Genomic DNA, 27642 nt, shown 5'->3' on the forward strand with positions numbered 1-27642 from the left:
TTTGACCCCTTTGTGCTTGGGGGATTTCGGATTTAACCGGCGGGCCTTATGACCCGGAAGCTTCCTCCTGCATGCAGCAGCAGCAGCAGCAGCAGTCTGCCGCTACAGGAGGACCAGAAATCTGCAGCTCACAGAATGAAGAGATCAAAATGATGCTGCCTCCAAAAAGGGATTAAACGTAAGCAATCTGTCGTCAGTTTGTGCTAAATCCGCCGCTCATCTCCGCTTTATTCTCCCCGTGCAAATATCTGAATGATTACTGCAGATATCCAAGGAGGTTTAGGTTTGCACCGTGTCTGCATGCGAGCTATTGACAGATGCATCGTGCTCACTTTCTCTGACAATTGCAGCGGATTCAGGCAGGCCTTTGATGCGATCTGTTGTTTGTGTTTAGTCCGGGCTGGGCGCCACCTCGCTGGGATCCGCCGCCGGGTGGAGGAACAACAGATTTTGGGAGGGGAGTGGAAGGGAGACATGAGGTCGCTGAGCATCCGTCGCGACGCCTGACCGAACATGATGAAGACCGAATCCACATCCAAGAGCACCAGCTCCACGCTCAGGAGCCCGTCCCCGCACAGGAACGCGTACGAGGCGGGGATGCAGGCCCTGAAGCCGGTCAAAGACGGCGCCGCCAATGGGGACGTGCAGGAGGGCCCCCGGGGCCGCAGGTACGGCTCCAACGTGCACCGCATTAAAAACATGTTCCAGCAGATGCAGACCACGACCGGGGGCGACGTGGAGGCGGAGGACGACGCCAGGACGGTGCGGCTGTCCCTGCCCAGAGCCGGCAGCTTGAATGAAAACGTGGACCACAGCGCGCTGCTGAAGCTCGGCTCCACCGTGTCCGAGCGCGTCAACAAGTTCGACCCCAAGGCAGAGAACGGGCACCAGCGGGCCTCGTCGCCCAGCTACTCCAAGCTGCAGGAGACCCGCCGCATCTTCGAGCAGCAGCAGCAGGAGAGGCTGGAGAAGCTGAGCACCACCCGGGTGCTGCTGAAGACCGACAAGACCCCGGCCTTCCAGGATGGCAGGCTGGACATGGTGTCTCGCTTTAACGGCAGCACAGAGTCCCTGGACAGCCTGGACACCAGCGAGGCGGTGTCCCCCACGGTGAGCCAGCTCAGTGCTGTGTTTGAGAGGGCGGCTGAGCTGCGGAACAACCTTCACCGGCTCTCCTCCACACCGCCACTCCCTTCCCGGGGGGTCACCACCAAGGTGGGGGTGTTGAACTCAAAGATAATCACCAAGAGGGTCAGTGCCTTTGCATCAGGCCACCAGGACGAAGAGATAAGCAATCAGAAGGGCAGAGAGGGGCCGCCCAGGGGCCTTAGAGGAAGGGTCACGCCTCCATCCGAAAGCATCAATGGAGGCAAAAGTGCCGGCAAATGTCCCACCGCCGAACATTCAAGTAATGTAGGAGAGTCCATTGAGCAAAGAGAAAAGACTGTTGTGGATGTTGGTGTGGAGGCCAAAGAGATTGTCCAACATGAAAATCTGCCTGGGGCCAAGGGGCCCAACAGCACAGGTGACCTCCACGGGTCTGTGGAGAACGGAGAAGATGCTGCAGAGGCCAGACGTTCTCCAAAGACGGACGAGATGCTGGCGCAGGGGGAGGAGAAGGAAGACCAGGACGACAGGACTCAGAGGGACGACAAGTCGGAACGTGACCTCACAAACATCAGCACCTGCAGCACCATGGGGGACGATTACGGGGAAAGCCAGAAGGATGAAGAGGAAGAGGAGGTGGAGGAGGAGGAGGAGGGCGACGAGCGCTACGAGCCTGAGTCCAGCTGCGTGGAGATTCCTGGCCTTCCCGCTGAGGAGGACCCGCCCCCGTCCAGGAAAATCCGCTTCTGCACAGAGCCCATCAAGGTGAGGAGGGACGCAGCACTGAAACACCTAGAGAGCAGAAATAACCACAATCAGAAGGAGAGGCTTTCTTTTATTTTCATAGAGGCAGCCCAGTGTTTTCAAGGATTTCTTTTGTGTTTCACTAGAAATTGCACACCGACACTAAAAAACCTCAGCTGGGGAACACAGCATGAATTTCAAATGCAGGAGTCTGCAAAATGTTCTTTTGGTTTAGAGACATAAACTGAAGTGATCAGGTGACAGATTTGACTTACAGTAAATTCTGAAGAGAAAGCACCAACGACCAAGTCGTTTTACACTGTAGGTGACAAACCAAATCTAAAAGGTTTCAGATCAAACAACTTTTCATATCAAAGATATCCCAGCTTTTTTGTCCATCAATAGAAGTTTGATTATCTGAAATATTTAAGTGAATTAAGTTTCATTTATATAGCATAATGGACATACAAATACAACCATTTTATTAAAGAAATACATGATTAACTCCATCCACTCATTCACATAAAGACATCTGTGAGGAGGCCGAAAACTTTTTTAAAATTTTTTTCCAGATTTGTGCTCCAAAAGCTTGAGGAATTAAACTAATCGATTAAACAATTGGAAATTCTGATCGACTGGGTCCCGATGCTTTGCTTCCTCGTTCCAGACGGTACCAGATGGAACCGTCTACGGAGACGGGGTGCAAATAACAGAGAGGGCGTTACGAGCTCTGACGAAGCAGTGTTTGTACGTCATGTCGTGTTCTGTATGGGGAGAACAGGCGGCGTGCAGGTCAGAGCGTGGTCACAACTGCAGCCTGACGCGAGGTGCTCCCTGCCTGCTGAGGTTCGTGGCGTTTGTCTGACTCGACAGAACTTGACGCTGATTCCAACAGAAAGCTGTCCGAATACACGAGCGCATTGCGCACGTTTGCCGCACACGGAGCTCAAAACTGCACAAGGCCTGGCCTGGTTGTTAAATATTTCCTGTAAGTATGTGGCGTATGACCTTGGGTGGTAATCTGCCCGGGCTACAGTCCCTAATTAGAGCTTTTGTCAGCATTTTTACTGAACCTGCTCAGCTTTCTCCCGCCCTCGAACAGATGCTGACCTTTTGATTTCTTTTTCCAACACTGGGATCAGCACGGCAGTGAAATCCACAAATCATACCAGCTAGCTGCTTAGAGTTCCTGCTGCGAACAAAAAAAAAAAAGAAATTTGCAGGCTTAGCTTTAAAGAGAATTTGAAATCCATATAGGACAACAAAATAAATGAATGTTTTTGATAATTTATCATAATTAAAACAAAAAAAAATCAATGTTTTGTTGTTTCAGCAGTAGCATTAACAACAGCTGCTTTTTATGCTACAAATAAAAGCAATTATATAATGTTGGGTATTTATGTTTTGAAAAGACGAGAGAAATTCTCTTTTATTTTATTTTAAGTTTGAAATATCAACTGTCATGACCTAAAATACCCCATATAGTTTATAGAATTCATTAAAATATTACATAAAATGTAAAGGAACCTGCTAAACTACATATCAAAAAAGACTTGGGTAGCAATCAACATATTTAAAGACATAAATTCACAGCAGTTGAAGATAAAAGTCCCTTTAAGGGGAGGTAAGTGAGGGTGAAGAGAGTATTTTTCGATTTATTTTTTTTTATTTTGGTGTAAGAAAGAAGAATGCAATTTCTACCAAAGTATGGTGAGATGAGAAAACTGAAGAGGCCGAAGACAGAGAGAAGGGGGCGGGAGCGTTGACTCAAAGCATCTCTCTGTTTAGTGGCGTCGGTGTAATGATCCGAAGAGGAGCATCAGACTTTTCTCCAGCCCTGCCTGGAGCTCTGGGTATGCAGAGACTCTGGCAGGCAAAGTGAGCCCTGACTCTGTGCATCACACGCATCTCTCTCACAGAGAGCCGTCTCATACTGTTCCTCATCATGGGGACTCAAGTCAAGGGCTACTGTTGATTTTATTTTTTATTTTTTTCCCCTGTAGATGCACATTGTCCAACATTGCATTGTTACTCTTACTTTATATCAATTTTTGCAATAACTGAGGAGTGACGATGCACACTTATTGCAACATTAGCCACATATGTGCCTCAAGGGAAGATCTAAATATAACATCAAATCTAATGGCTGAATAGAAGTTTATTAAACATAGTATTAGTCCACAAAATGGGATATTTGGAACATCTGGGATTTAAGTACTACAATAAAGGCTTTTCCTTTACCTCTTTCTCTCTTGTTACAGTCCACCCAGGTTTTTAGGAATGAATTGTGATGATTTCTATTTTCCAAATAACGCATGTCGACCATTATACCCCACAGAACCTGTCAAAAGTATTCACCCACCTTGAACATTTTCACATTTTGTCTCATTCCAACCAGAGATGTCATTGTATTTTGTTGGGATTTTTATCTGACATACCAACATAAGGTAGTTCATAATTGTGAAACGAAAGGATATGGTATTTGAAGTTTGTTTTTTTTCTTTTTCAAATAAAAATCTGATGTTACATGTATTTTAAGCCCACCCACTGGGGGGATCGCGACCAATTGGTTTATGCCTCTAAAATGATACATCCTCACATCTGGAAACTGGATATTTTCTCACTCGCTTTGCAAAAACTGCTCAAGCTCAGTCCGAACGTTTCTGCGAACATCAGTTTTCAATTCCTGCCACAGATTTTTAAAACGGATAAGCTTAGATGTAAACTAAATGTTACTCCATCCTATTGTAGCTCTGGCAGCATGTTGTGCGGTCGAACCGGGTTGGTACGGCATGGGTTGGTGCGGTTTGCTTCACTATTTTGCCTGTTTCCATTGTAAAACAGGCCCATAACCAGTCTGCAATATTCCTGGGCTCCTTTCAATTGTAGCTCCACAGGACAGTGGTAGTCAGGGCAGAACTATTGGGGTCACATAACAGTCCGTTGACTGGAAGACAGGAAAGACTTCACTGCTTACGACAAGCACAAGACATTCTAGTTTGTCACGTTTATACTGGTATGACGTCACGACACGCATTTGGGAATTACCCTGCCTGCCCAATGAGAGTCCAAATGTTCTCCTGAATATGCTGGGGCATAAAAAAAAAACTGAGTGTTTTTCTACAAGGCATATGTCATTCTGACCTCTGGAGCTGCTGGTATTTGTTGGTTCAATGATGTTGGCTTTATTAGGCGGTTGAGTTGATAAAGTCCAAGGCAACCTAAAGAGGGGCCTGTCCTGGTGGCTGTTAACGATGCATTCGAGAGGAGAAACAAAAATATTGTATGATGTGTCTTTAAAAACATGATTTAAAAAAAAAAAATGGAAATCTGAATTTGATTGTGGCTCTGCTGCGGTCACCGGGGAGTAACTGAGTACTGTTGTACTGAATGACTGTGGCCTTTTGTTATGGAGACTGATGTGAGGGTGGATGAAAGTAAAAGGACGGGTGAGGGAGGGTGTTTGAGGTCAAAAGGGAGGGGCGTCATTATGCAGCTCAAATGTCACGTCGCTTTATAAGTCCGGCTGTCACTTTGTTTCTCTCCTAAACAGGAAGCACCCATGTTTAGTGCATATTTCTGCAATGCGTAACCAGTCAGTTTTTAGCCACATTTCAAGTGCTGTGGTGGTCACGGTTGGTGAATGGGTCAAAGCCTGTCTCTTGTCCCTGTTTTTTTTTACCCCGAACATCCCTCTCTGTCCTCTAAAACTGAAAAAAAAAAAAAAAAACAACCCAAAAACAGAAGATCTGCTTTGGGCGGTGATCACATTCAGCTCTGTTTCTGCTCCTTCTCATACTCTCGCTTTTTCTTTTCTCCCTTTTGCTCTCTGTCACCACGGCTGCTACTGCTTGTAAAAATAGCAGCATTGTTATCGTCACAGACTCGCCTGGCTTTTGACGGTCGCCTCCTTGAAGCCCACTTGAAGCTTCCTCTCATGTCTTATTTATTTTCTCGACTTGTTTGATGTAACTTCCTCTTTCTTCGCCACGTGCAGAAGAAGGAGGTTTTGGGATAGGAATTGGATTAAAAGCATTTTTCAGGTCTTGACAAGTATCGAGACCAACTGTTTTTTTTATTTACTTTCTTACCTATCACACGGTCTAGGAGTTCCATCCATCTGTGAAAAATGTTTGATTTATCCATAAAAGTTTTGGATGAAGTGTCTGGAAGGTTGCAACTTATTTCTCTATCACGCTGTGTAACAAAAGCTTTCTGCTAAAAAAAAAAAAAAAAACAAAAACAAAAAAAAAAACCCAAAACCCAAACTAGAAATAATCAGATTTATTTTTCATACAGCAGAATAACCCGACTATATGAAACTTTATTTGTACTATGCTGCCCACATGAAACTGTCCCAACAACAAAAACTAACTTGATTTTCATAAAAATAAATTCTCGTTTTTTTTTATATTTATTTATTTATTTTTTGTAGGAAATCCTAAATGGAGATCTTGGTCATTTGTAGGCACACAAATCAGTAGGTGAAGGATGGCCCAGGCAGGGGTAATGTAATCACCATATGTCCCAATATCCCCAAACTGTCTGTTACTTTGGACTCTGCAGCATCTCCTGGAGTGCGTTAGTCACTAGCAGGAGGGGTGGGAGATCAGACAGATTAGCAGCAAGGTCACGCTGTCCCACTTTTCTGTCCTGCAGCGGCGGGGGCGCTTCTGCATGTAGCAACCCACTCAGGTTGCTGCGACAAACCAAGTTATGCAACATCTCACTTGTGATGTCTGAGTGCTGGCCTGTCTCGCCCAGGCTGTCATCATCGTGTCAGGAAGAGTGCACGCGCCGGTTAGTCACATTCGAGACACTGACTGAACCGCAGGACGTGCCATGTACTTAGGTTTTAACTGCTTTCTACGTTTAGGATTAAAGTAGTTTTTTTTTTTTTTTTTTTTTTTCATAAAACTACTTTATAAATGGTCAAAGTCCACATCTGATTCTGAAGAGTTTTAAACGTACGGTCGTGGTAGCAAAATTGGCATAGATTTATTTCAAGAAGCTGTTTGAAATCGATGTTAATCAATTAGCATTTTTTTTTCTTTTAAGTATTTTTTTAAAGATATTCTTACTTTACTTTTTTTTTACTTAGGTTATTTTAAAAAGTAAATTAATTAATGAAGGTACAGAGAACTTTTTGAAGTAACTTCAAAAAGTCAATTTGTGGCATTTTGGTATACGATTGTTTTTAAAAGGTTTCACAACATGAAATCTGTGCGATAAAGTGTTCGAATGAAATGCCAGAGAATAAGCCGAAGTGACTGGAGATTTTGCCAGCTCCCTCTCCCCCCACCTGTTGCTGCACACTGCCAGTCAGTTGGCTTAAGGAAGGTTTGTTCTAGCATAAAACAGACAGATTTGTCTGGGTTACAACCAATCTAACGACTATGTTGAAATGGGTTTGTTAAATAATACTGGACCAATATCAATATTCAATATTTATTTCCATCTTGTTGCCATGTGTTTCAGAAATGGCAACATTTCTGAAGTGGAGGAGAAGGTTGGTTATGTGATCTTTGCTTGGTCATGTGACAGTTAACTGATTCACAAAACTAGGAAAACCTATTATATGAAGTAATATAGATAAATGTCAAAGTAAAGACATGACTTGTGATAAACAAACAAAACTTACTTTTACAGTAAATTGTTTCTTTTCTGATAAAAATAGAAATGATTATGCAATGACATACAATGTGTTAAATATTTGTGTGATTATCCTGATATTGTGGTCATACCGGCATCATACCATGAGAATCCAGTATATTTTCAGTAATCAATATCTTACCTGCCTTTAAAATCTAAACAACAGGTTGTGATTTTAAACACATTGTCAACAGAATTAACCCTTTTTTCTCTGTCTCCTCCATTATATATCACAATAAGTAAAATAAATATCGTTGTGTGCATATTATAATTGATATTTATACCGTCACATTTATTCTACCTTCATAAATATTTTTATTTATTTTTTTTATCTGCATTGATTGTAAATAAGGCTGCACAGTGGCGCAGTTGGTAGAGCTGTCGCCTTGCAGCAAGAAGGTTCTGGGTTCGATTCCCGGCCCCGGTCTTTCTGCATGGAGTTTGCATGTTCTCCCTGTGCATGCGTGGGTTTTCTCCGGGTTCTCCGGTTTCCTCCCACGGTCCAAAAACATGACTGTCAGGTTAATTGGCCTTTCCAGATTGCCCCTAGGTGTGAGTGTGTGTGTGCCTGGTTGTTTGTCCTGTGTGTCTCTGTGTTGCCCTGCGACAGACTGGCAACCTGTCCAGGGTGTACCCCGCCTCTCGCCCGGAACGTGAGCTGGAGATGGGCACCAGCACCCCTCCCGACCCCACTGAGGGACAAGGGTGACGGAAAATGGATGGATGGATGATTGTAAATATGGACGTCTAAACACACCTGGGCGGCAAAAATGTCTGATGGAAATTATTCTGGAAAACTAAATAATGACAAATAAAAATGACATTGATTCTGTAAAGCTCTGACATGCCAGTACAGTTTTAAGCAGATTCGGAATTAGACCTATAAATGCAAAACAAATCCTAATAAATTGAAAGTTAAATCGACTTCACCAGATTTATAGATTTATCACCAAATAAATCTACAAATAGAGTACATCTTCCAGACTTTTGGACAGAGGTCTCTATAAATAAAACACAACTGAAAGGAAATTAAAGCGAATCTCGTTTACTCCTTGACGAGACTCGATGTAGAGTCACACAATCTTTGTTACATCCCTCAAAATGTAGGAGTTTATCACATCACAAGATATTAAGTTTTTGTCTTTTATGACCCATTTAAAAAAAAAAAAAAAAGCTGCGTCCAACTTAATATTTGAGAGACAAAAGCTTTGATTTTCTCACCATAAATCATTCATTCATTTATGGCAACTATAGAGTAAGGATCCTTCAGAAGTCTTTCTGTGATCGTCCATTATTTATCAGAGCCTCTCTCACTGTGTGTGAGTGAGAGAGAGCAGTCCGCATTAGACAACTCTGGAGTTAAATGGAATTCACTTTCGTCAAAACAAAGTAATTATAAAGTTAATTTCATAAACTTTTGACCGTGACTCACTCTCACTCTTTTTCATTCTGTAAAGATCTTAGCATCCAGGTGTTGCATCGGCGTGTCCTTTAGCAGTTTGGCCTACTGCAATTTCTTCATTGTGTTTTTCATTCGGTGTCAACCCATCTTGGCTGGTTGAAGTTGCCGTATTCAAGTCACTAGACTGTAAAGTATCTTACTGAAGGTATTTCAGCCTAAAGGAATAACACAACCTATTAAGGGGGTGGGTCATCCTAACATTTCCTCAGATTGATATTACATTTTTGTTCATCCTTTTTTGATTGATTGATGCAAAACAAATGGCATTTGCAATTAAAGCACTTTAGTTTCTAGAGATAAATAAAAAAATAAGATGTAGGATATAAGCATTTCTGGATCAATTCAGCTATTTTTTTCACAAATGTTGAACCCTAAAAAAAAAAAAAAAAATCATTCTACAGAATTGAGGTCAGTTATTGCACTATGATGTCAGACTAAGCCCAAATATGACTGTTGACCAATGGCTGTCTTGCCAAAATACATGAGCTTTGATGCTATCCAGCCGTTATTTGACAGATGCTCCGTCTCAGTCGTATTGGCAAGAATAAGACTGGCCCAATGTGAAGCACCTGGAGCCGCACACATCCAGGATCTGGATTAAGTTCCAGTTTTATTGAAATTTGGAAACATTTACCTGGTGGTTATTTAACCGGTGCTGGGGAGGGAAGTAGTAGTCGAACATGTTAATAATAGGAGTGCTTGGCAACTTAAGCATCCATTCTGACACCATAAAGCAGATTGGTTACAGAGAATTAAGGGAAGATTTAAAACATCTCCCATTACACATGGTTATTTACTCAGTTTGCTTTACCTTTCAAGGTACAAAGGCAGGATACGTCTAATTAATAGTTTTGATCAGAGAAAAATGTTGCTGCAGAGCTTTCTGTTACAGAACGGCACCACCTCCACACACCCCATTGGCCAAATCCAAAATTAGACCCGATTTGGAGTCGCGAGGGAAAGAGACACAGCAGTCGACATGCAGCTGTGGGCTGCATGGGGGTGGGGGTTACAGCCTCCGTAGTTAACACCAGCGTGTCACCCAGTTGTTGCCTGGGGGCCAGTATGATAGAACCAGCAGAGCAGACGCCTCAACAGCTTGTCTGTCATTTCACCATTTCCAGTCGGTGGTATATGTCACCTCTGACTGCCTTTGATATCCTTTAGAGCCCTAAGTGTGTGCTCTTTATAGTCACAATCTGTTAGCTGGGGAGAGGCTCTAGCTTGCTGCCCACAGTGCTTTAGTAGGACATCCCAGTCAGTCGGCAGCGGAGGGAGGGAGGGCGGAAGGGAGTTTCCTGGCCATCTGTTAGCTCCTCTGACCTACTATCTGCCACAACTGGAACGGTGTCCTTCTCCAGCCCTGCCCCCCCTCCCCCTGCCTCTACCACACTGCCTTTAATCCCAATGTTTATCTCCTAAAGGCATCCGCCATGCTAGTTGAGGAGTTCATCTACTACTCATCAAGCTTAGGTTAGGCCAGGGAGGTTACATGACATTGGACCTTAATTAGATAGTCTGTCATTAGTGGGATAACCGTCTATATAAGAAGGAAGACAATCCACCTTCCTGGCAGTGAAAGTGTTAACTCTGTGCCTATGTGGATTCTTTCCTTGCTTTGCTCCTTAGCACCACTCCTGAACTTTCCCTTTGCATGAGGTCACGGCACCCATCCAACGGCTGGATGTTTCCAGTGCCACGTAACGTGCAGCAGAGCCTCCTGGTTGTTTGGTCCTCTGCAGTGTGAAATGAGGGCAACGGGAGCCACCAGCTGTGGCCTGTTGGTCTTTAAAGTCAAAAGGCGAAGCAGTGCCACGTGAGCACGCAGGCCACACTGTTGTCGTTTCATGCTATGCCACTTATGGTGGAAACAGTGTGTTTCGTGCGAGTGTTTAATCCACATTCTGGTAATCCGACCAAATGCAAAGGTAACCTAAATCAAAAGCCATTAGACTTCAGAGCTGCTCCCACACTGTCCTCTGCAGTGTCTCAGTTCGCGCGTAGCTATATTTTGATATGAAATCTATAAACATCAGTTGCTTTTTCCCATTAGTCAACTTGTGGTGAGACATATAAATGGTCAAATGTTTTCTGACCTATAAATAAATTTTTGGCTTCTTATTTTGGCTTCTTAAATCATTGTTGTGTGACTTTCATGAGCTGTTAATTTTACCGCAGCCACTGATGGACTTCCAAACTGATTGATTTGTGCTCGTTTGCACTCAGGTCAGGACCGACTTGTAGATAAGGAGATTAATGCTCTCTTAAGCCTCCAGAGTAAATATAGGACTGTAGCCAAGAGATGATTAGCTTAACGTAGTTTAGGAAAAAGAGCGGAAACGGTGGGAAATGTTTAGCACGGCTTTAGTGCGTCTAAGAAATAATCACTTCTTGATAAGTAAACATCTTTAAGGAGCTTTTATAAACAATTTTCAGATGGTTTCATTTAGAGCTAATTCTTTGAGTTGCTCGTGAAAACTAAAGATATATGCAATTGTCTACTTAACATGAATTGTTGACTGGGTCATGGGAGTTTAGAGTTTTGTGGATAAGGAGAAAGCTTGCAAAGCAACTGTGTCTTCCAAGGCTTTTGTTGAGGATATTGTATGAGTAAAGAATAGCAGGCATTCAGTATTTTAAAGTTTGATCCTTTTGTCACCAAAGTAAGAACCGTTTCCACATTCTTGGCTACAATTCGAGCCTGTTTCCTGCACAGCTTGGTCTCCATGCTGCCCTGATCTTGTATGCGATGTTCTTTGGCAGGATGTCAAATTGTAGTCAAGGAGTGGGGGGTCCCTGGTTCGTCACGGTCTTTTGCTTTTTTGTGGATGATGAGGTCCTGTTTGCGTCTTCAAGCTTTTTACCTCAGCAAAGGTGAAGTGGCTAGGATGAGAGCCATCTCTTAATCATCTTCATGTGAAAAAGGTGGGCCACTACGCCTAGCCTGGGCTTTTCTCATTGCCGCAATTGTAGGAGTTCAAGGCAAGGCAAGTTTGTTTGTAAAGCACATTTCAGCAATTAGCAATTCAAGGTGCTTAACATGATAAGGCATAATACGTCAGTCAGTTCAGTCAGTTTACCCGTTGTCATGGGGACTTGTTCATGAGTGATGGCAGGATGAACCAGAAGATAGGTGACTTAAGATGACAGTAAGCAAATTAAACTTGTCTTTGGATTGACGACTAAAATAGGGTTAAAACCAGTTTGACGTCAATCATTGATTCAGGCTGCATATTGGCCCTTTTGGGTTGCAGCAATAATGTATTGGACTCAAAGTTGTTAGCCCTCTGGGCTGCTCCGCTGATGAACTGACAACATGTCGAGAGAGTCGTCTATTGGAAGCTCGAGATAGGTACCAGTTGCTCAAATGACACTGCAAGGATAAAATACTGCAAGTAATGTATAGTCAGTTTGATAAAGTATGTTATTTCTTACAAACACTCCTGTTTTAAATTTCAAATATCTTCTATTATTGTAATAAATAGTTTAACAGATTTCAGCTGTGATATTTCAACTGACTGTTTCACTCAAGCCGAATTATGACTGATATTGTGACCGAAGTTTTGAAACTTTTGTACTCTGAAATTTTTATTACTGGATGATGTACTAGAGGACTAATACTGTAAAAAAAAAAAAAAGGATCAAATAAAACAATTTTGCACTTTAAGGAGCAAAGTGTGTGAACACTTGAAAAGTTGAGAAGATTGTGGGGAGGAGAAGGTCCAGAACTGAATTGGCATTGCGAGTTGAATGTGTAAGGTGCTGCATACGAAATCACCTCGGAAGACAGGAAAAAAGAGCCTTTTTAAGATTTGGCTTACGGTGTTAGAGTGCGTGTGTGTGTGTGTGTGTGTGTGTGTGTGTGTGTGTGTGTGTGTGTGTGTGTGTGTGTGTGTGTGTGTGTGCAGCTGCAGAGGGCCCCCATTAACATGCTGGAGGTGGTTATGTAAACTGTCATGCTGTTAAATCAGACTGAATGTGGGAAGTTGAGGCCTGAAAACAGAGGCCTCTGTCTCCATGAGAGCTACTCCAGTCGCTGTGATTGATTTTTTTTTTTCTTTCTCCCCTTCTATGCGTTTGATTACTGGTGTGAAATGAAGTAGCTGTGAGGCCTCGAGAAAATGCAGGAGATCTCTCTGACAAAACAGTCGATAAAAGTAAATTGTATTAGATCTGCATTAAAAGTGGTGGTCATGTTATTATCATATTATAGATTCAGTTGTATAGTTTCATCGGTATCCATCTTCATCTCCACGGCCTCGTTTGACATTGAGTTGCAACCATTTTAGCAAATGCCGTTATATAATAAGTGGCCTATAAGTGCAACAGCCGTACTCCTCTGAACGGATGTGATTCCTGTTTGTCTTAGCAGATGAATATCTCAGACTCTTTATTATAATAGCCTCCTTGCTGTATGAGATGACTCCATTGCAGATGACCTAAGACCACGTTCGGAAGCCCCAGTCGAAATCTGTAGCAAAACAAAAAATGTTGGGATCCTTAGACAAGTGTCTCTCAATGATGACCTGGACTTTTGGCAACATTCGGGTCTGCAGGTCTCATTGCTCATGCAAATTTTTCCAAGTCTGAGAACAGAGCTTAGTGACGGGCACTCCAAAACACTGCATTTGTTGATCTTCTGTTTAACTAGTGTGGCAGTATTCTTAGGGCTATTGTCCATTTAACTTTATGACCCGTCTCTTGAGATGTTGCTTCTCTACTTCCACAAAATGCGCCCTCTTCACGATCACATCTATTTTGAGGAGTGCAACCGTCCCTCTGGCAGCAGAGTACCCATAAAACATGATGACCCTGAGGCTCACAGGGTTCTTCCTTTTTCCTCCAAAGCTAACAATGCTCATTAAGGCTGCAGCGGTGGCGCAGGGGTAAAGTGCGACCCATCTATACGGAGGCCTTACCCCTCGACGACGCAGCCGTCACGGGTTCAAGTCTCGGCCCGATGACCCTTGCCGCATGTCTTTTCCCTCTCTCATAACCCACTTTCCTGTCTCACAACAGCTAAAAAAAGACCACTGGAGCTGACAAAACCTGAAAAGAAAGAAACAATGCTCATTATGGTTAAACGTTTTTAGCGTCGTCAGATCACAGGACATGCCTCCGTAGCCCACTCCACAATCTGTAATCTAGATTTTTATATATTACTTTCGTTGTAATAGTTTCTAGTCCTTATTTTAATGATCTAACCTGTCAAGCTTCAGCCCACCAACTTAAAAATATCTTTTGTGGTTGCTCTGGGGTTTATTAAACCATTTTGCATCAAAACACGGCCATTTCTGAGACACAATCTGAATGGTAAGATGTTGTGGCTTTTATTCTTTATGTGTAATGATTGCACAGATAACTTTTGGAGGGCCACGATTCTCTTCCTGACATACTGCCTGATTTAGTTTCAGTTTGTCGTTATGTAACACCAGGAGGTCAATCAAAAAATTGTGACTCAACTTTTATAAGTTTATTACTGCATCATCTGGTCGATGATCTCAGAACACGATGTATTGGCAAACATAAGAAACAGGTTGAAAGGTGCTAATTATGCATGAGCTCCATTTTTCCCCCCCGGTACCTCGGTAAAGTGACGGTCCAGTCCTTTCCGTTATTTATTAAACTAAAAATTCCTAAGAACTAGTGATTTAACAGTTATTTAAAAAAAAAAAAAAGATTATTCTATTGATTATTCTGATAAATGATTAAATACATTGAAAGATGCAAATAAACAAAAATTTCAACTTCGTTTTTAAAATATGAAAATAACCATTTTATTGCCTAAAATGTTTGTACAGTTTGTATTTTCTGTGCAGTTTTGTGTTAGTTTCTCTGTGTTTTTCTTCCAGCAAACGGCCTTTTTCAGTCCGTATACTCCAGTTAGCGATTAATCTATTACTAAGCTAGCTGATAATCATGCTCAGTTTTTAGTTTTATTTAAATTACATTTTTACCACTTCATTCACCTACAAAGCCTTGAAGTACGGCTGCATAAATTGTGTCAGTGTTCATCAGGGTTCACGGGAAGTGAATCTGTTTTCATTATCAGTTACTATATTTGGAGAAAACGTGTGAACTCAGACGAGAAAGTGAGAACACTGCACAGCTGCACGAAGAAAGAGGCATCCACCGTCAAACTCGGTTATCTTCCATGATCTGGAAGCCATATTGTTGTGCATCTACATTTGCAAAATGAAAGAAAAGCTAAAATAATATTAATATGTTGTGGCGAATTCAAAGAACACTACAGATATCGTCAAGTGTCTCTTAACTCCAGGGTTTCAGGCATCCGAATATAATAATCTCTTTGTAAGTATTTAAATCTTTCAAACAGATGCATTTTTTAAAAAAGTTATAATAATTTATTGACATTTAAATGTTATTTTGAATTTTACTCAGTAAAGCAAATACATTTGAATAGAGGTATTTAGTTTGTTGACCACACACCATCTGTCCCAACACCTGAAGCTTGACCAAAAGGGGTCATCAGAAAACCATTCCTCATCGTCTGCTGTTGTCATGGACACCTTTTGTCTTTAAAGTCGTATCAGTGGATTTAATGTTGTGACAGACTCACCCAGCAAGCTACAAATCCGGCTGTGACAGATCCAATCTCTGCCTCCGCTGCAGGTTTTTGCCACCTATCCAAACGAGGACTACGACAGGCGCAATGAAGACGTGGATCCCATGGCGGCGTCGGCGGAGTACGAGCTGGAGAAGCGGGTGGAGAGGCTGGACCTGTTTCCTGTGGAACTGGAGAAAGGTATTGGCCTCGTTAAACTCTTGAGAAGAAGTTTCTCGAAAGCTGTGAAACGGTTCCGGAGTTCAGACCTGCTTCGGGCACCAGATTGATGGTTTCATAAGAAAACATAGAACACTATGTCTTCTTCAGTAGGAGGGTTTCATTGTTGTCGCTCATGTAAAAGGGCCTGGAGTCTTCGCCATCTGCCTTCTGACAGCCATCCAGCTTTTCCACGAGGAAGCACTAGTGCAAGTCTTTCCTTCAATTGCTCCCCGGTGGGGCACAACGAGAGCACTCCCTCAACATTACGCTGCATTAATATATGCATGCAGGGCTATGTTTAGCTTTCTGTCGCAGGCATGTTTTAAGTGATGGCATGTGTAGCAACATGCAGGCAAGCTGTGTGCACTTTCTGCACCAGGGAAACTGTAAATGAGACGCAGCCCCATGCTTTCAAGTACTGTAGATGTGAATCTTCTTTGTCCTCAAGAAAACAAAAAGCTTGTGCATCCTTTTATTACAGCTATAAATAAATCACAGCTCGCGGCAAATGTTGGCGTCAGGCTGTTGACATCACTGAAGTGAAAAGGTCAGATCAGGCTCAGTCCTGACTTAAACCCTGATCAGGTAAAGTGTTTGTTTAAAAAGTGCAATGTTTATATTGTAATTTACCACGTTTTATATTGCAGTATCGCATCATGCTTACCTTTATTTTTAATTTGATCATAAATATTTTGATTTTATGCATTTATTTGATATTTTCAGTTTGTTCCAGAATTATAAAGTCTCCGTTAACGCTACTAACACATTTAGTACAGCAGAATAATGTAATTGGTATAAAAAAAAAAATTAAAAAAAACTTTCCTAAGCTCATTGTTGGGGAGCTGCAGAGAAGTGTGCTGGGGGAGGAGGGGTCACCGAGTCTCCATGACAACCGATAGGCATGAAAAATCCTTTTTTTTTTGTCCTACCATCACAAACATCAACATTTGGATTTTGCTAATTGCCATTGTAGAACTAGCAAATTGTGATTACACTTGTAACCTTAGGATTTCATGAGGTGAGACTAAGATTTAGTCACACCTACTTTAGGTACTTTTAACAGCAAACTTCCTACCAGATAAAGACCAAACCAAACATGCGTTATAGTAGGGACTCTAGTAATTATTGGCTTGATCCTCCTTCCTGCCTTTCAGATGGAGACGGCCTGGGCATCAGTATCATCGGGATGGGCGCAGGGGCTGACATGGGCCTGGAGAAACTGGGCATCTTTGTGAAGACGGTGACAGAAGGAGGAGCAGCACACAGGGACGGCAGGTGAGTTATTAATCTAATCAATCAGTTAATCAGCTAGTCTATACAACAATCTTTTTAAAAGTTTATTAGATTGATCTAAATAGATAATTTTTTTTATGAACTTAATCAAACATGCTCCTTGACATGCACAGGGCAGGAGGTTGAACAAGTCAAATACATTCAGAAGAAAACAATGCATCAACATATAATATTGTGTTGACAAGTCGCATTTGTCCTTTTGCAAATGTTTCTATTTTTTGCTACGAAAACGACTCGCCAACGTGGTTTTATCAGGCGGTCGACCACAATCAGTTTCCCTAAGCGATTTTCTGTAAACCTGTTGAAATGTCTCTGCAGGATCCAGGTGAACGACCTGATCGTGGAGGTGGACGGGACCAGCTTGGTGGGAGTCACCCAAAGCTTTGCCGCCTCCGTACTCAGGAACACCTCAGGAACTGTCAAGTAAGAGGCGTTTTTTTTAGTAACCTTGCCTTAATCGGGCCTGTTGTGACCCAGTTCCCCGTCCGGGCTGCAGCCATCAGGTTGGGGTTATGTAGCAGGATTAAACGGTCAGCGTTTATCACCGGGAGGGTGCTGCTCTTGCGGCTTTTTTTTTTTTTTTTTTTGCGAGGCATTCTCTCTGAGACCGGGACGTCCTTTACAGCTCCGCTTGACGTCCAGCATTCTTCTGTTAGCAGACGGTTTCATTTTGATGTATTTACCCGCAGCCAGAACAGGAATGACTTCTCCCACTTCCCGCCCATTCATTTAACCAGACTGGAGATTTATATTGCAACTCTGACAGAGTCATGATTATAGCCTTCTGGGTTTAAAAGAGCTCCATTTTAGGGACGGTTTGAAGAAAGCTCAAAGTCTCCGAGCTGCAGCTACAGAAAACACTGTTATCATCAGGCAAATAGAGTCTGGATCTTTAGTGTGAGGTTCAAATGCCAGGAGGCTATTTGCAGCTTTTTGTTTGCTCTTTGGAGTTCTGTGAGCACCTTTTGTTGTTTAGGCTCATTCATAATTCAGGAGATTTTATTTATTTATTTATTTTTTTGTGGCCAGTGCTGTTGGGATAACTGTTGGTGTAATGTGACTTATAAAGATCAGAGACCTCTACGGATCAGCTCATACATTATGGATCTGCTGCAGTGGCAGTGGAGGGGCTCACGAAGCTCAGGGTCTATTCAGGAAAAAAAAAAAAAAAAAACTGTCAGTGAGACTAATGGAGCGGGACAGGAAGCGCGTAAATGCCGCAGAAAATTAAAAGACGACAGAGGCTGGCTCAGCGGCCATCTGTTGCTTTGCGACGAGTTAATGTGGCCTCGGCTTTAATTTGACAGAGATTTGTGGACCTCTGTCAGGCGTCTTATATCCTCTGTGATGAGCTGAAAGACGGGCAGAGTTGATCTTAGGAACTGCAGAGCGTTGCTCCAGAGAAAAGATCATTGTTTGGTTGTAAACAGGAAGGAAATGTCTGACTGCAATAACGTCTTACTGCACCAGTTCATGAAGCTATAGCACTTTACCATATAAGAAAAGTACTATTTTAGTCTTTAAAGAGACAGTTCTTATCCTCCTTGTTGATAACAAAGAACAATTTCATATCACTCTTAACTTCAAGGACAATTTTATGCAGAACTCTTGATCCACCTGTAGTAAATGTGTGTTTTGGATCATCTTCTAACGTGTTCCTGATCAGTAGTTATGCTGTCGGAGTTCTTATCACTGAGCGTGCGATCGCAGGTTTGTGATTGGGCGGGAGAAGCCGGGCGAGCAGAGCGAAGTGGCCCAGCTCATCCAGCAGACCCTGGAGCAGGAGCGCTGGCAGAGGGAAATGATGGAGCAACGCTACAACCAATACATGGACGAACAAGAGGTTCGATACATCTACACACACACACACACACACACACACACACACACACACACACACACACACGTACATCTCAGTTTTTCCGTAAATTCCAGAAATATTTGCCATCCCTTGACTTAAAGTTTGATAATTTGGCAAATTTGAAGCAGCAAAAGATGGAAATGTGGCACAGAAACATGAGAGAATCGGGTACAATCCTATCTGTGTTCAACTTTATTCCCATTTTCCTGCAGCTACGAGCTTCTAAAATGCTGCTGTCAGGTGTTGTGTTTTGCCTAGAAATAATACGTGAAAGACCTTAATGGCCTTAATTTGACCTTTATAGGCTGCAGAGAAACAAAATCCAACTTCGAATAGCATTATGAAATTCGTCCATTAAGATCATCTACGGTGTAACACACGATTAAGCAGTAAGCCAGGCTCAGAAACTGAGCCAATTCAGGGATGATTCAGATTATTTTGTACTCAAAAGCTCTTTGTGATTTTAAAATGAGGTCTTTAATATTCTCTGTTTTGTTTTTTTGTTTGTTTTTTTATGAAAACAACATCTGTGGTTAAATGCTTGTAGAGCAGGACAGGGAGGTTCTTCTAGGACCGATCTCACTGTCTGCATGCGGGATGGAGGTCAGGATGGTTCTTGAAAAGCAGAATGGTAAATTTGGAAAGCAGGAAGGATCGTTGGGGGTTGTACCCCATCTAGTGGACATTCACGGTCACTGCATGGATTTACAATTTTGCCTGAACATTGAATTTATATTTCTTTTCTTAGGAGAAACAATTTTCCACACTTTGACTGCAAGTAACTTAACTATAAAATACAATTTAACTTACAATGGAATGGAAAATAAGGATTTCTCTACTTTCATTTTCCAGCTGAAAATAAACTTTTCTGTATTTCAGATGTTTACGTTTACGTTCATTTACCTCTCCGATCTTCCCTGTGCCCGTGTCCCTCCAGGGTGGCGAATATGGCACAGATGAGGAAGAGGATGAGGACGACGAGGCCAGCCCGCCGTATCCCAGCGCCATCGAGGTGTTCGACCTGGCGGAGAACGAGGACATGTCGCCTCTGGAGACGGACCCCGAGAAGCTCGCCCACAAATATAAAGAGGTGAGACACGAATGCCTCGAAGCGGGACATTTCATCTGTGACCACGGCTCACCTGCGCTCTGGTGCGTGACAGAAACACGGGTGTTAAAAATTCATTTCGTTTTCTTGCTAAAGCTCCAGATAAAGCATGCTGTGACTCAGGCGGAGATCCAGCAGCTGAAGAGAAAGGTGAGACTGACGGCTAACACGACTTCTCATTAAGCCAGAGGAGCTCTATGCAGAGCAGCATTTATAACGGTAAAAGCCTGGTCGGTTTATTGAAACGGAGGCTATGTTCGTCCCTGCAGCTGCACCACGCCGAGCAGGAGAAGCAGCGCTGGCGAATGGACAAGGCTCAGCTGGAGCAGACCCTGCAGGAGAACAAAGAGCGCATGGAGAAGCTGGAGGGCTACTGGATGGAGGCGCAGAGCCTGTGTCAGGCTGTGGATGAGCACCTGAAGGAGACGCAGGCCCAGTATCAGGCCCTGGAGCGCAAATACAGCAAAGCCAAGCGGCTGATCAAGGAGTATCAGCAGAAGTAAGACAGCGTGAACGCATGCAGACACTTAAGTAGCATAAACACTCACTTAACAAAACAATGTAGGAAAAAAAAATCTACCCTTTGAGTCCTTTTTTTAGCATTCTTGGACTGGATTTGGTTTATTATCTGAATTTTTGCAACATGATGCATCAGAGGCCACATGACTCAAATATTGAAATCTTATGCAGAAGCCAAAAAGCAATGAAATAGCTCTTTTTCACATTTTCAGAATTGAAAGCCAACTTTAATACTTTGTTTCATATTTTGTGGGGAAAAATAAAAATGATCCCCAGAAAGGAATTTTAGTTTTTAAAAACTGACAAATTAGATATGTGATCTGAAAAAAGAATAAAACCAAAATATTATTGGAACTCTGTATAGGGTGCAATATGGGAGGGAAATATTTGTGGCACTACTGATATAATTTACATTTTTTTTATGATCCCTCCCGCCCCCACTGAATATATGCGCTTATTTTAAAGCATTTTACACAAATATACCCAACGTGTTTATGCCCGATCCTTTGCTCTGATTTCTCAAACAGGGAGATTGAGTACCTAAAGAAGGAGACCCAGCGTTGTGCGCAGGTTGGAGCCGAGGCGTCTCTTCTGAAGGAGGAGTCGGGACAACTTCAGGAACAGGTATGGGTGGCGGGTGGTCATTTTTAAGCTTTGTCATTAATGTAACTACAAAATACATACATTTAAAAGTTAAAATTAATATAAGAGGATTCTTTTTGCATTTTTTCGTTTTCAAATTCTGTGCTTTAGCAGACCAAAAGAAAATCACTTTAACCAATGTCGGCACCGAACAGAAGTAATTTCAAAGTCTCACCATTTGGTCTGATAAATAAATCTGTTTTTGTTGTTTTTTTGTTAAGACAGGAACTGTGTCTCTGCAGCAGCTGTTCTCTAAACGTCTCTTCTTCTCTTTTCTAGGTGGCCGACCTGGAGGTCAGGGTGGAGGAGCTTAAATCTGAACCCTTATAAAAGCCTTTTTTCATTCTATGTGAACCTTCACCTGATGAACTGAACTGCAGGGTATCTTTGTCTCCATCGTGAGCCCGGTCGTACGCCGAGTCCTCAGGCCTTGTGTTTCGGCCATTTAACCCTCTTAGCCCCATTTTTTTTTTTTTTTTGTTACCGTTCACTGAAACGATGAAACGCAACAAGTATAGACTCTGATGAGCTCTAAATGTACTTTTTCCTTTTTTTATTTCAGTATTTGTTTTTCCCCCATAATTTGTTGTTTTGTGACAGACCAAGCTGTTGCTTTTAATTGCCAAAAACAAAATCCCTTTCTTTGGTTTTTACCTACTTTTTTGTGACCTTTTTTTTTGTTCCCCCCTCTCATGTTTTGTACAGATGTGATGCTGTGTTTTCGGTTTGGTTTGTAAAAATTTTAATGTGGATAACATTTAACATAATATAAACCGAGATTTGGACGGTTGTTGTATATTTTCCGTGATAAAGATGTGGTACGAAGGAAGGAGCTTGCACCGAAGATGCCGCGGCGCGCCGATGGAACGAAGAGAACGAGTGGGACGTGATTTCTAAACCGTAGTAACAGTAACCTTCTTTTAGGTGTCTCGTCACCTAACCTTGCTGCCTACTTTCCAGAAGTGTTTGTGTATTTTCTACACACTAAAAACCCATCAACAAGCGATCCTTCCTCCGGTTCCATCCCCTTGTGTCTTTAGAAGAGGTACCACACGAAACAAACCTGCAACTTCTGTGCCACAAGTGACAACGGATCCGTTTTTCCCTCCAGATGGATGTTGCTAAGGACTTGTGTAACTGGAATTACCGATTCCTGAACCATTACCAGACTGGGAAATTTTATTTATTTTTTTTGTCTCTTCCCAAAGTCGTTACCAGCAGCGAAGTTTTCGTCTCGAACCAGCAGCTGCACTTGACAACCACCGCGTGTAGCACATGGAAAAACACTGCCAGGTTTCTCACCTGTTTTCGGTTCATGCACAGTTTGAAAGCAGTCACCTGTCATTGCAGTATGTTTGTATAGTTTCAGGTCAGACTTCAATATTTTCAATTTGCGTAATCTTTATAACGTAGTCAAGGAAAAAAAAATGGACAAAAGCAAAGAAAAAGGTAATCGAATAGACAAAGGTGTACTGTTGTCATGTTAAAACCAAGTAGTAGATGAGGGTGGTAATGAAAACAAAACCTAGGATTACTTAATGAAAAAAAAAACAAACAAAAAAAACAGGCATGGTTATGACTATTTTCATAATATTAAGGCTTGTACAGTGCACACGCTTTGCATTGTATGTTTTGTGGAATAAATGGTCAACAGTGATGAGCAGCTGTGTTTTTATTTCAAACCGTGGCAAATCTCAGTTTAGCTTCATTTCCTTTGTTTTTTGTCAAAAAACTGAAGTGAATCTTGTTTTAATAAATTATACAATGTTTAGAGTCAAATGCTGAGAATTATTTTATATTGAATGTAATTTAAATTGTGTAAATTTAAATAAAAAAAAAACAGACCTCAAACAGAAAGGTGCAATAACTTTGTGTAAACTGATGCTGAATCAAACTTAGTCATGAGGTTTTTGGGGATAAACAATCCCCATCAATCATACTGAATCTGTGGAAATAGATCTTGTCCGTCTCTGGACGCTTATTTATTTTCAACCTCTAGCTCAAGGGCGCTCAAGTGCAACCTGAAAGGATACCGTCCTTTAACTTTTAGATGCATTCCTTCTCCAACACACCTGAATCAAACGACAGAATTACCTCAGAATCCCAGATTACCTGATTCAGATGGGTTGGAGAGTAATAATAATAATAAAAAAAAAGCTTTGCATTAAGTGGATGGACAAAACAACAAAACAGGAATAAGGATGACGCTGTGTTCTACTAACGCATCAAAAACTTGCATTAAAACTGGTTTTGGAACTAAATAAAAACGGGCTAATGTCGGAAATCTAGAATAACTTTCACAAAGTTATTCTTAAACTTGCTAAAGTAAAGTCGTTTACTTTAATCTGTGGAAATCTGAACTCTTTTCACAGCAACAACAGTCCTTCTTGCCTACGTGTGCACCTTCTGATGGTGCCTCCTGAGATGATAGTTTCTGGAAAAGCTCTTCCCGCACTGGCTGCACTTGAACAGCCTCTGTCCCTGGTGAAGCAGCAGGTGAGCCTTGAGGCTCTGCAGGCGGCTGAAGCTCTTGCTGCACTCGGTGCACTCGTGCGGCCTCACGCCCGTGTGTTTCCGCTCGTGTCTCTTCAGGTCTCCCGACTGGCGGAAGCTCTCGCCGCAGTGGGTGCACAGGTAGGGTTTCTCGCCGGTGTGAGTCCGGAGGTGAACGTTCAGCTGGCCCACATAGGAGAAGCTCTTGCTGCAGTAGGTGCAGCTGTAGGGCTTCTCGCCCGTGTGGATGCGCTGGTGCTGCTTCAGGCCGTAGTGGTTCGTGAAGCTCTTCCCACAGTCAGTGCACAAATACAGGACCTTCAGCTGCCTGATGCACGTGTGAGACGCGAGCGCTTCCGCGTCTGCGCAGTTTGTCCCGCAGTCCGAGCACGTGAACTCCCCCTCCGCCTCCTCCAGGTCCATCAGGCCTTCCGAGTAATCCCGAGGATGGTGCCTCTTGATGTGTTTGATGAGGTAGCTCTTCATGGTGAAGGAGAAGTGGCAGAAGGAACAGGGGAACAGCTCGGAGGCGCAGTGGTACTTCTGACAAGACTTGTTTTTCTGATGCTGCCTCAGCTTCGCTGACGTAGAGAAGGCTTTATCGCAGGAGTTGCAGCGGAAAGATTTCGCCCTTCCATGTGCCATCTGTGTGTGCCTTCTGAGCAAACTAGACTTCCAGAAGGCGGCGCTGCACTGCCCGCAGTTCAGCGGCTTCGAAGTGCACTTGTGTGCCTTGAGATCGTCCGGGTTTCCGTATGTTTGCTTGCAGAGATTACAGCTAAGCCACTTGTGCTTCTTGATTTTTGCATTTCTGACGGCTGAAGCCTCTTGCTGACTGGCCGCTTTGCGTTTAGGCGCTACAAGTTGAGTGACGGCAGAAACTTTAGATCTGGCTTTGAGGCGCTGCGGCCTCAGAGGGGCACTGTTTGGGGTGAGGTCTTTGGTTTCCACAGGAGGAGCTGAACTACTTCCCTGGTTTTCAGCCGCCGAGTCTTCCGAGTGCCGCTCGTTTATGTGCAGCTGCAGGTCATCCACCGAAGAGAAAGCCACCAAGCACTCACCACAGCTAAACGGCATGATGGCGGCGTCCTCTGTATCCTCGTCCATTTTCTCTTTATGTTCATTCTTGTGGTGACTCTGCAGATGCCTGGCCAGGTCGTTGTACTGGCCGAAGCACTTGAGGCACACAGAACAGACATAAGGGCGTAACTTCTCATGAACAGCTGCCTCGTGCTTCTTGAGGTGCGCTTCATTCGTGAAGCTCTTTCCACAAACTGAACAATCCAGCTGCTGCGTTTCTACATACACATCCACTTGGGCAACCTCGGTTGGGTTGCTTCTTTCCGTCTCCTCAGATGCAGCCGCTTCCGCCCGGCTGGAGAGTTCTGATCCGAGTGCAGAGCTCTCCGCTGTAGAGACCAGTTTGTCCGTAGCTGCGGCTTTTCCAAAATGAACGCTCTGGTGTCGGACCAAGCCGGATGCCTGACTGAAGCTTCTCCTGCAATGCGAGCAACAGTAAGGCCGCTTGTTGGAGTGGACGCACAGCTTGTGTCTCCTGAGGTGGGGGACTTGTTTGAAAACTTTCCCGCAGTCATCACACGTTTTGGATTTAACTGGATCCACTAGCATCACCAGAGAGGCTGGAGGCTCGTCTCTGGAGCCGGGGTTTTCCTCGCCGGCCGCCTCGTCTGCTTTGGGCTGCGAGTGAAAGTGCTCTATGTGTCGGAGGAGGAAGCTCTCCGTGGTGAATGAGAGAAGACAGCTGGAGCAGAGGAAAATCGGAGACGACGCACTCTCACCGCTCTCTGCGATTTCGGAGAAAAACGGGAAAATAATGAGCAACTTAATCTAGACTAGATCTCAAACACTTTTTTTTTTTTTTTTGGTGACAGATTTGGGAAGCGAAAGCTACCTGTTCTGCTCATCTTCAAAGACAACATGTCAGACCAATCTTTGCTGAGGTGGGCGCGCAGTTTGCTGCTCGGCCACACTGTGAGCTCATCTCCGGTCTGGACGGCGCGGCAGCAGTGGAACAGGATGCTGCCTTTGTACTGAACGGCCAGCAGGTTGGCCTCGTCCTTGCTGCGAGCAAAGTTCACATACCTATGCACAAACAAAGACCGGTAGAAATATGTTGAGTACAACATGAAGCTGAGCCCGATAAACTAAAAAGTTGATTGTACAGCAATCAAACCTTTGTTATAATTGCTGACCAGCTTTTTGAATGTTTTTGCTGGCATTTTGAACATTTATCTCTGATGATGAAATCCTAGTCCTTGAGGCTGGGAGGCCTCCTCGCCATTACCAGAACCTTTATCTCCCTACACAGATTTTCTTTTAGATTAGAGTCAGGAATCTGGCTGGCCTACTCCAAAACTGGACTACAACTTTCACTGAGACAAAATGTGTTGTTACAACTAGGATTATTTAAACCTAAATTTGGATTTAATTGGAAAAGCCATGATCCACCACTTAATCAGCCAGTTATCAAAATTAATTAAAAACCTTTTTTTTTTTTTACCTACCCTGAGAAATAATCAGCATCTAAAACACCAAAAACAAACAAACAAACAAAACAAAACTTCCTCACTGAATGCCAAAAACCCTTGAAGGTTCCCCACACTTCCTGTCTTTTACTTTGGGGGCAAGAATGGGTACAAGACTGTCAGCAACTGTGCAGATTTATTAAAGTGTAATATGATCTTATGAGGCAGAATGAAGTTGCCTAAGAAAAGATTGTGACAACCTCTATGAGCCCTGATAAAGCAAAAACTGGCCAACTAAGACTCGCCCCATAAGCTGATATTTGGCATGCCAGGTTTATTTATGTTCTCTTTGACTAAACTTTATACACGCCTCAAAAGAAACCTAAGATATTATTATAGTTCTAGAAACATTGACCAAAGTTCACCACTTAGAAACGGTAAAGTCTAACATTTCTGCATGTGCTTGCACAGATGATAGACCCACTGTTGTTGAGCGTGAACCTATCAAAAATGCCCCATCAATTTTACTCTAGTTCAGTAAACCTTTACTGTGCTCCTGCTCAAACGTTCAAAATTCAATACCTCATCCAATTTGAATAGGAGTCACTGGTGGCATCTATGTACTCGTACTGATCTTCTCCTTTGTAAATCTGAAAAAAAAATGTAAATAAAATGTTATAAGCATGATAACAAACACAAGGACATTCAATTTACTGTTTGGATTCAGGACTACTAAAATGATTTTAAACTTTCACAATTTGTCACATTAAACTCACCTCCCAAGAAAAGTCACTAGACATAGCATTTTCTTTCACTGTCACTTCCCCCTCATACGGTCCAAAATGCATTCCTGGAGACAGTGCTGGACCTTGGTTTATTACACCTACTCCTGCGTTGGGAATGCTGGATCTGCCTATCATCAGGCCAAAGGGTAAAGTGAGAAGAGCTCGCTGTGCGACACCCATGGTCGTTGGAAAGTCGAGGATAAATGATGGACCATTAATGTCATCAGGATTACTCTGATCCTGAAAAAGAGGCAGACACTCCTCACAACCTGGAAATGTAAAAGCAAAATTGAATATTAAAGTGAGTGTACTTGTGTGGCTGAAATATGTTAAAAGGAAAATATTTTTTTTTTAAATTCCAAATTTGTAACAAAATAGTGTCTGTATTACTCATAAATGGATTCATCATTTGCACAAAAATAACTTTAGAAAAGATAATTTCTGCATGCAAACAAAGTATGTTATCAAAACGTCGTTTGGCTAAGGGTTGCGCTTGCTAAGCTACCATGAACACTGATACCAGCTTGTCAATGCTCTACCGGTTTAACAGGTTTGACTCTTCATTATAATAAGAAAGGAAAATGAAATAAACTTACAGAAGCCATCTTGGCCCTCAATGCTTTCTTCCTGTCCCACAGTGCTCAGCAGTTTCTGGAGTGACGTTTCAGTCGACTCTAAATCAACCACCACTTTAGGCACAGAG

The 27642-nt window shown here is 42.8% G+C and overlaps 2 protein-coding genes across 3 annotated transcripts in view; one reads left to right on the forward strand and one right to left on the reverse strand.

The window, feature by feature from the left end:
- On the forward strand, positions 1 to 22832 carry ppp1r9bb (protein phosphatase 1, regulatory subunit 9Bb). 2 transcript variants are annotated; one of them, XM_015011125.2, is made up of 11 exons: positions 1 to 178; positions 395 to 1872; positions 15599 to 15731; positions 16907 to 17027; positions 17364 to 17468; positions 18756 to 18888; positions 19844 to 19996; positions 20111 to 20164; positions 20284 to 20513; positions 21061 to 21157; positions 21455 to 22832. In XM_015011125.2, exons 2-11 carry the CDS (start codon positions 514 to 516, stop codon positions 21503 to 21505), a joined length of 2436 nt encoding a protein of 811 aa, XP_014866611.2. In that variant the 5' UTR covers positions 1 to 178; positions 395 to 513; the 3' UTR covers positions 21506 to 22832. The 2 variants fall into 2 exon arrangements, with proteins under 2 accessions (XP_014866611.2, XP_014866609.2); XM_015011123.2 differs by having other exon boundaries at positions 1 to 1872.
- The window catches only part of prdm9 (PR domain containing 9), a 6266-nt gene continuing 1453 nt past the window's right edge, over positions 22830 to 27642 (reverse strand). Inside the window, exons 3-7 of the mRNA XM_015011120.2 lie at positions 27536 to 27628; positions 26931 to 27208; positions 26737 to 26804; positions 25581 to 25771; positions 22830 to 25473 (exon numbers count right to left, since the gene is read on the reverse strand). Of these exons, the coding sequence (XP_014866606.2) occupies positions 23567 to 25473; positions 25581 to 25771; positions 26737 to 26804; positions 26931 to 27208; positions 27536 to 27628 (2537 nt within the window). The 3' untranslated portion in view covers positions 22830 to 23566. The remainder of the gene's footprint in view (positions 25474 to 25580; positions 25772 to 26736; positions 26805 to 26930; positions 27209 to 27535; positions 27629 to 27642) is intronic.

Source organism: Poecilia mexicana, unplaced genomic scaffold, assembly GCF_051168715.1.
Source record: "Poecilia mexicana isolate PSO_F unplaced genomic scaffold, ASM5116871v1 scaffold_19, whole genome shotgun sequence".
NCBI lineage: Eukaryota > Metazoa > Chordata > Actinopteri > Cyprinodontiformes > Poeciliidae > Poecilia > Poecilia mexicana.

Coding starts and splice junctions, on each gene's coding strand:
- ppp1r9bb (XM_015011123.2), top strand. CDS start 514: ATGATGAAGACCGAATCCACATCCAAGAGCACCAGCTCCACGCTCAGG. Junction 15,732..16,906: donor TCCTGTGGAACTGGAGAAAG/GTATTGGCCTCG, acceptor CCTGCCTTTCAG/ATGGAGACGGCCTGGGCATC. Junction 18,889..19,843: donor AATACATGGACGAACAAGAG/GTTCGATACATC, acceptor GTGTCCCTCCAG/GGTGGCGAATATGGCACAGA.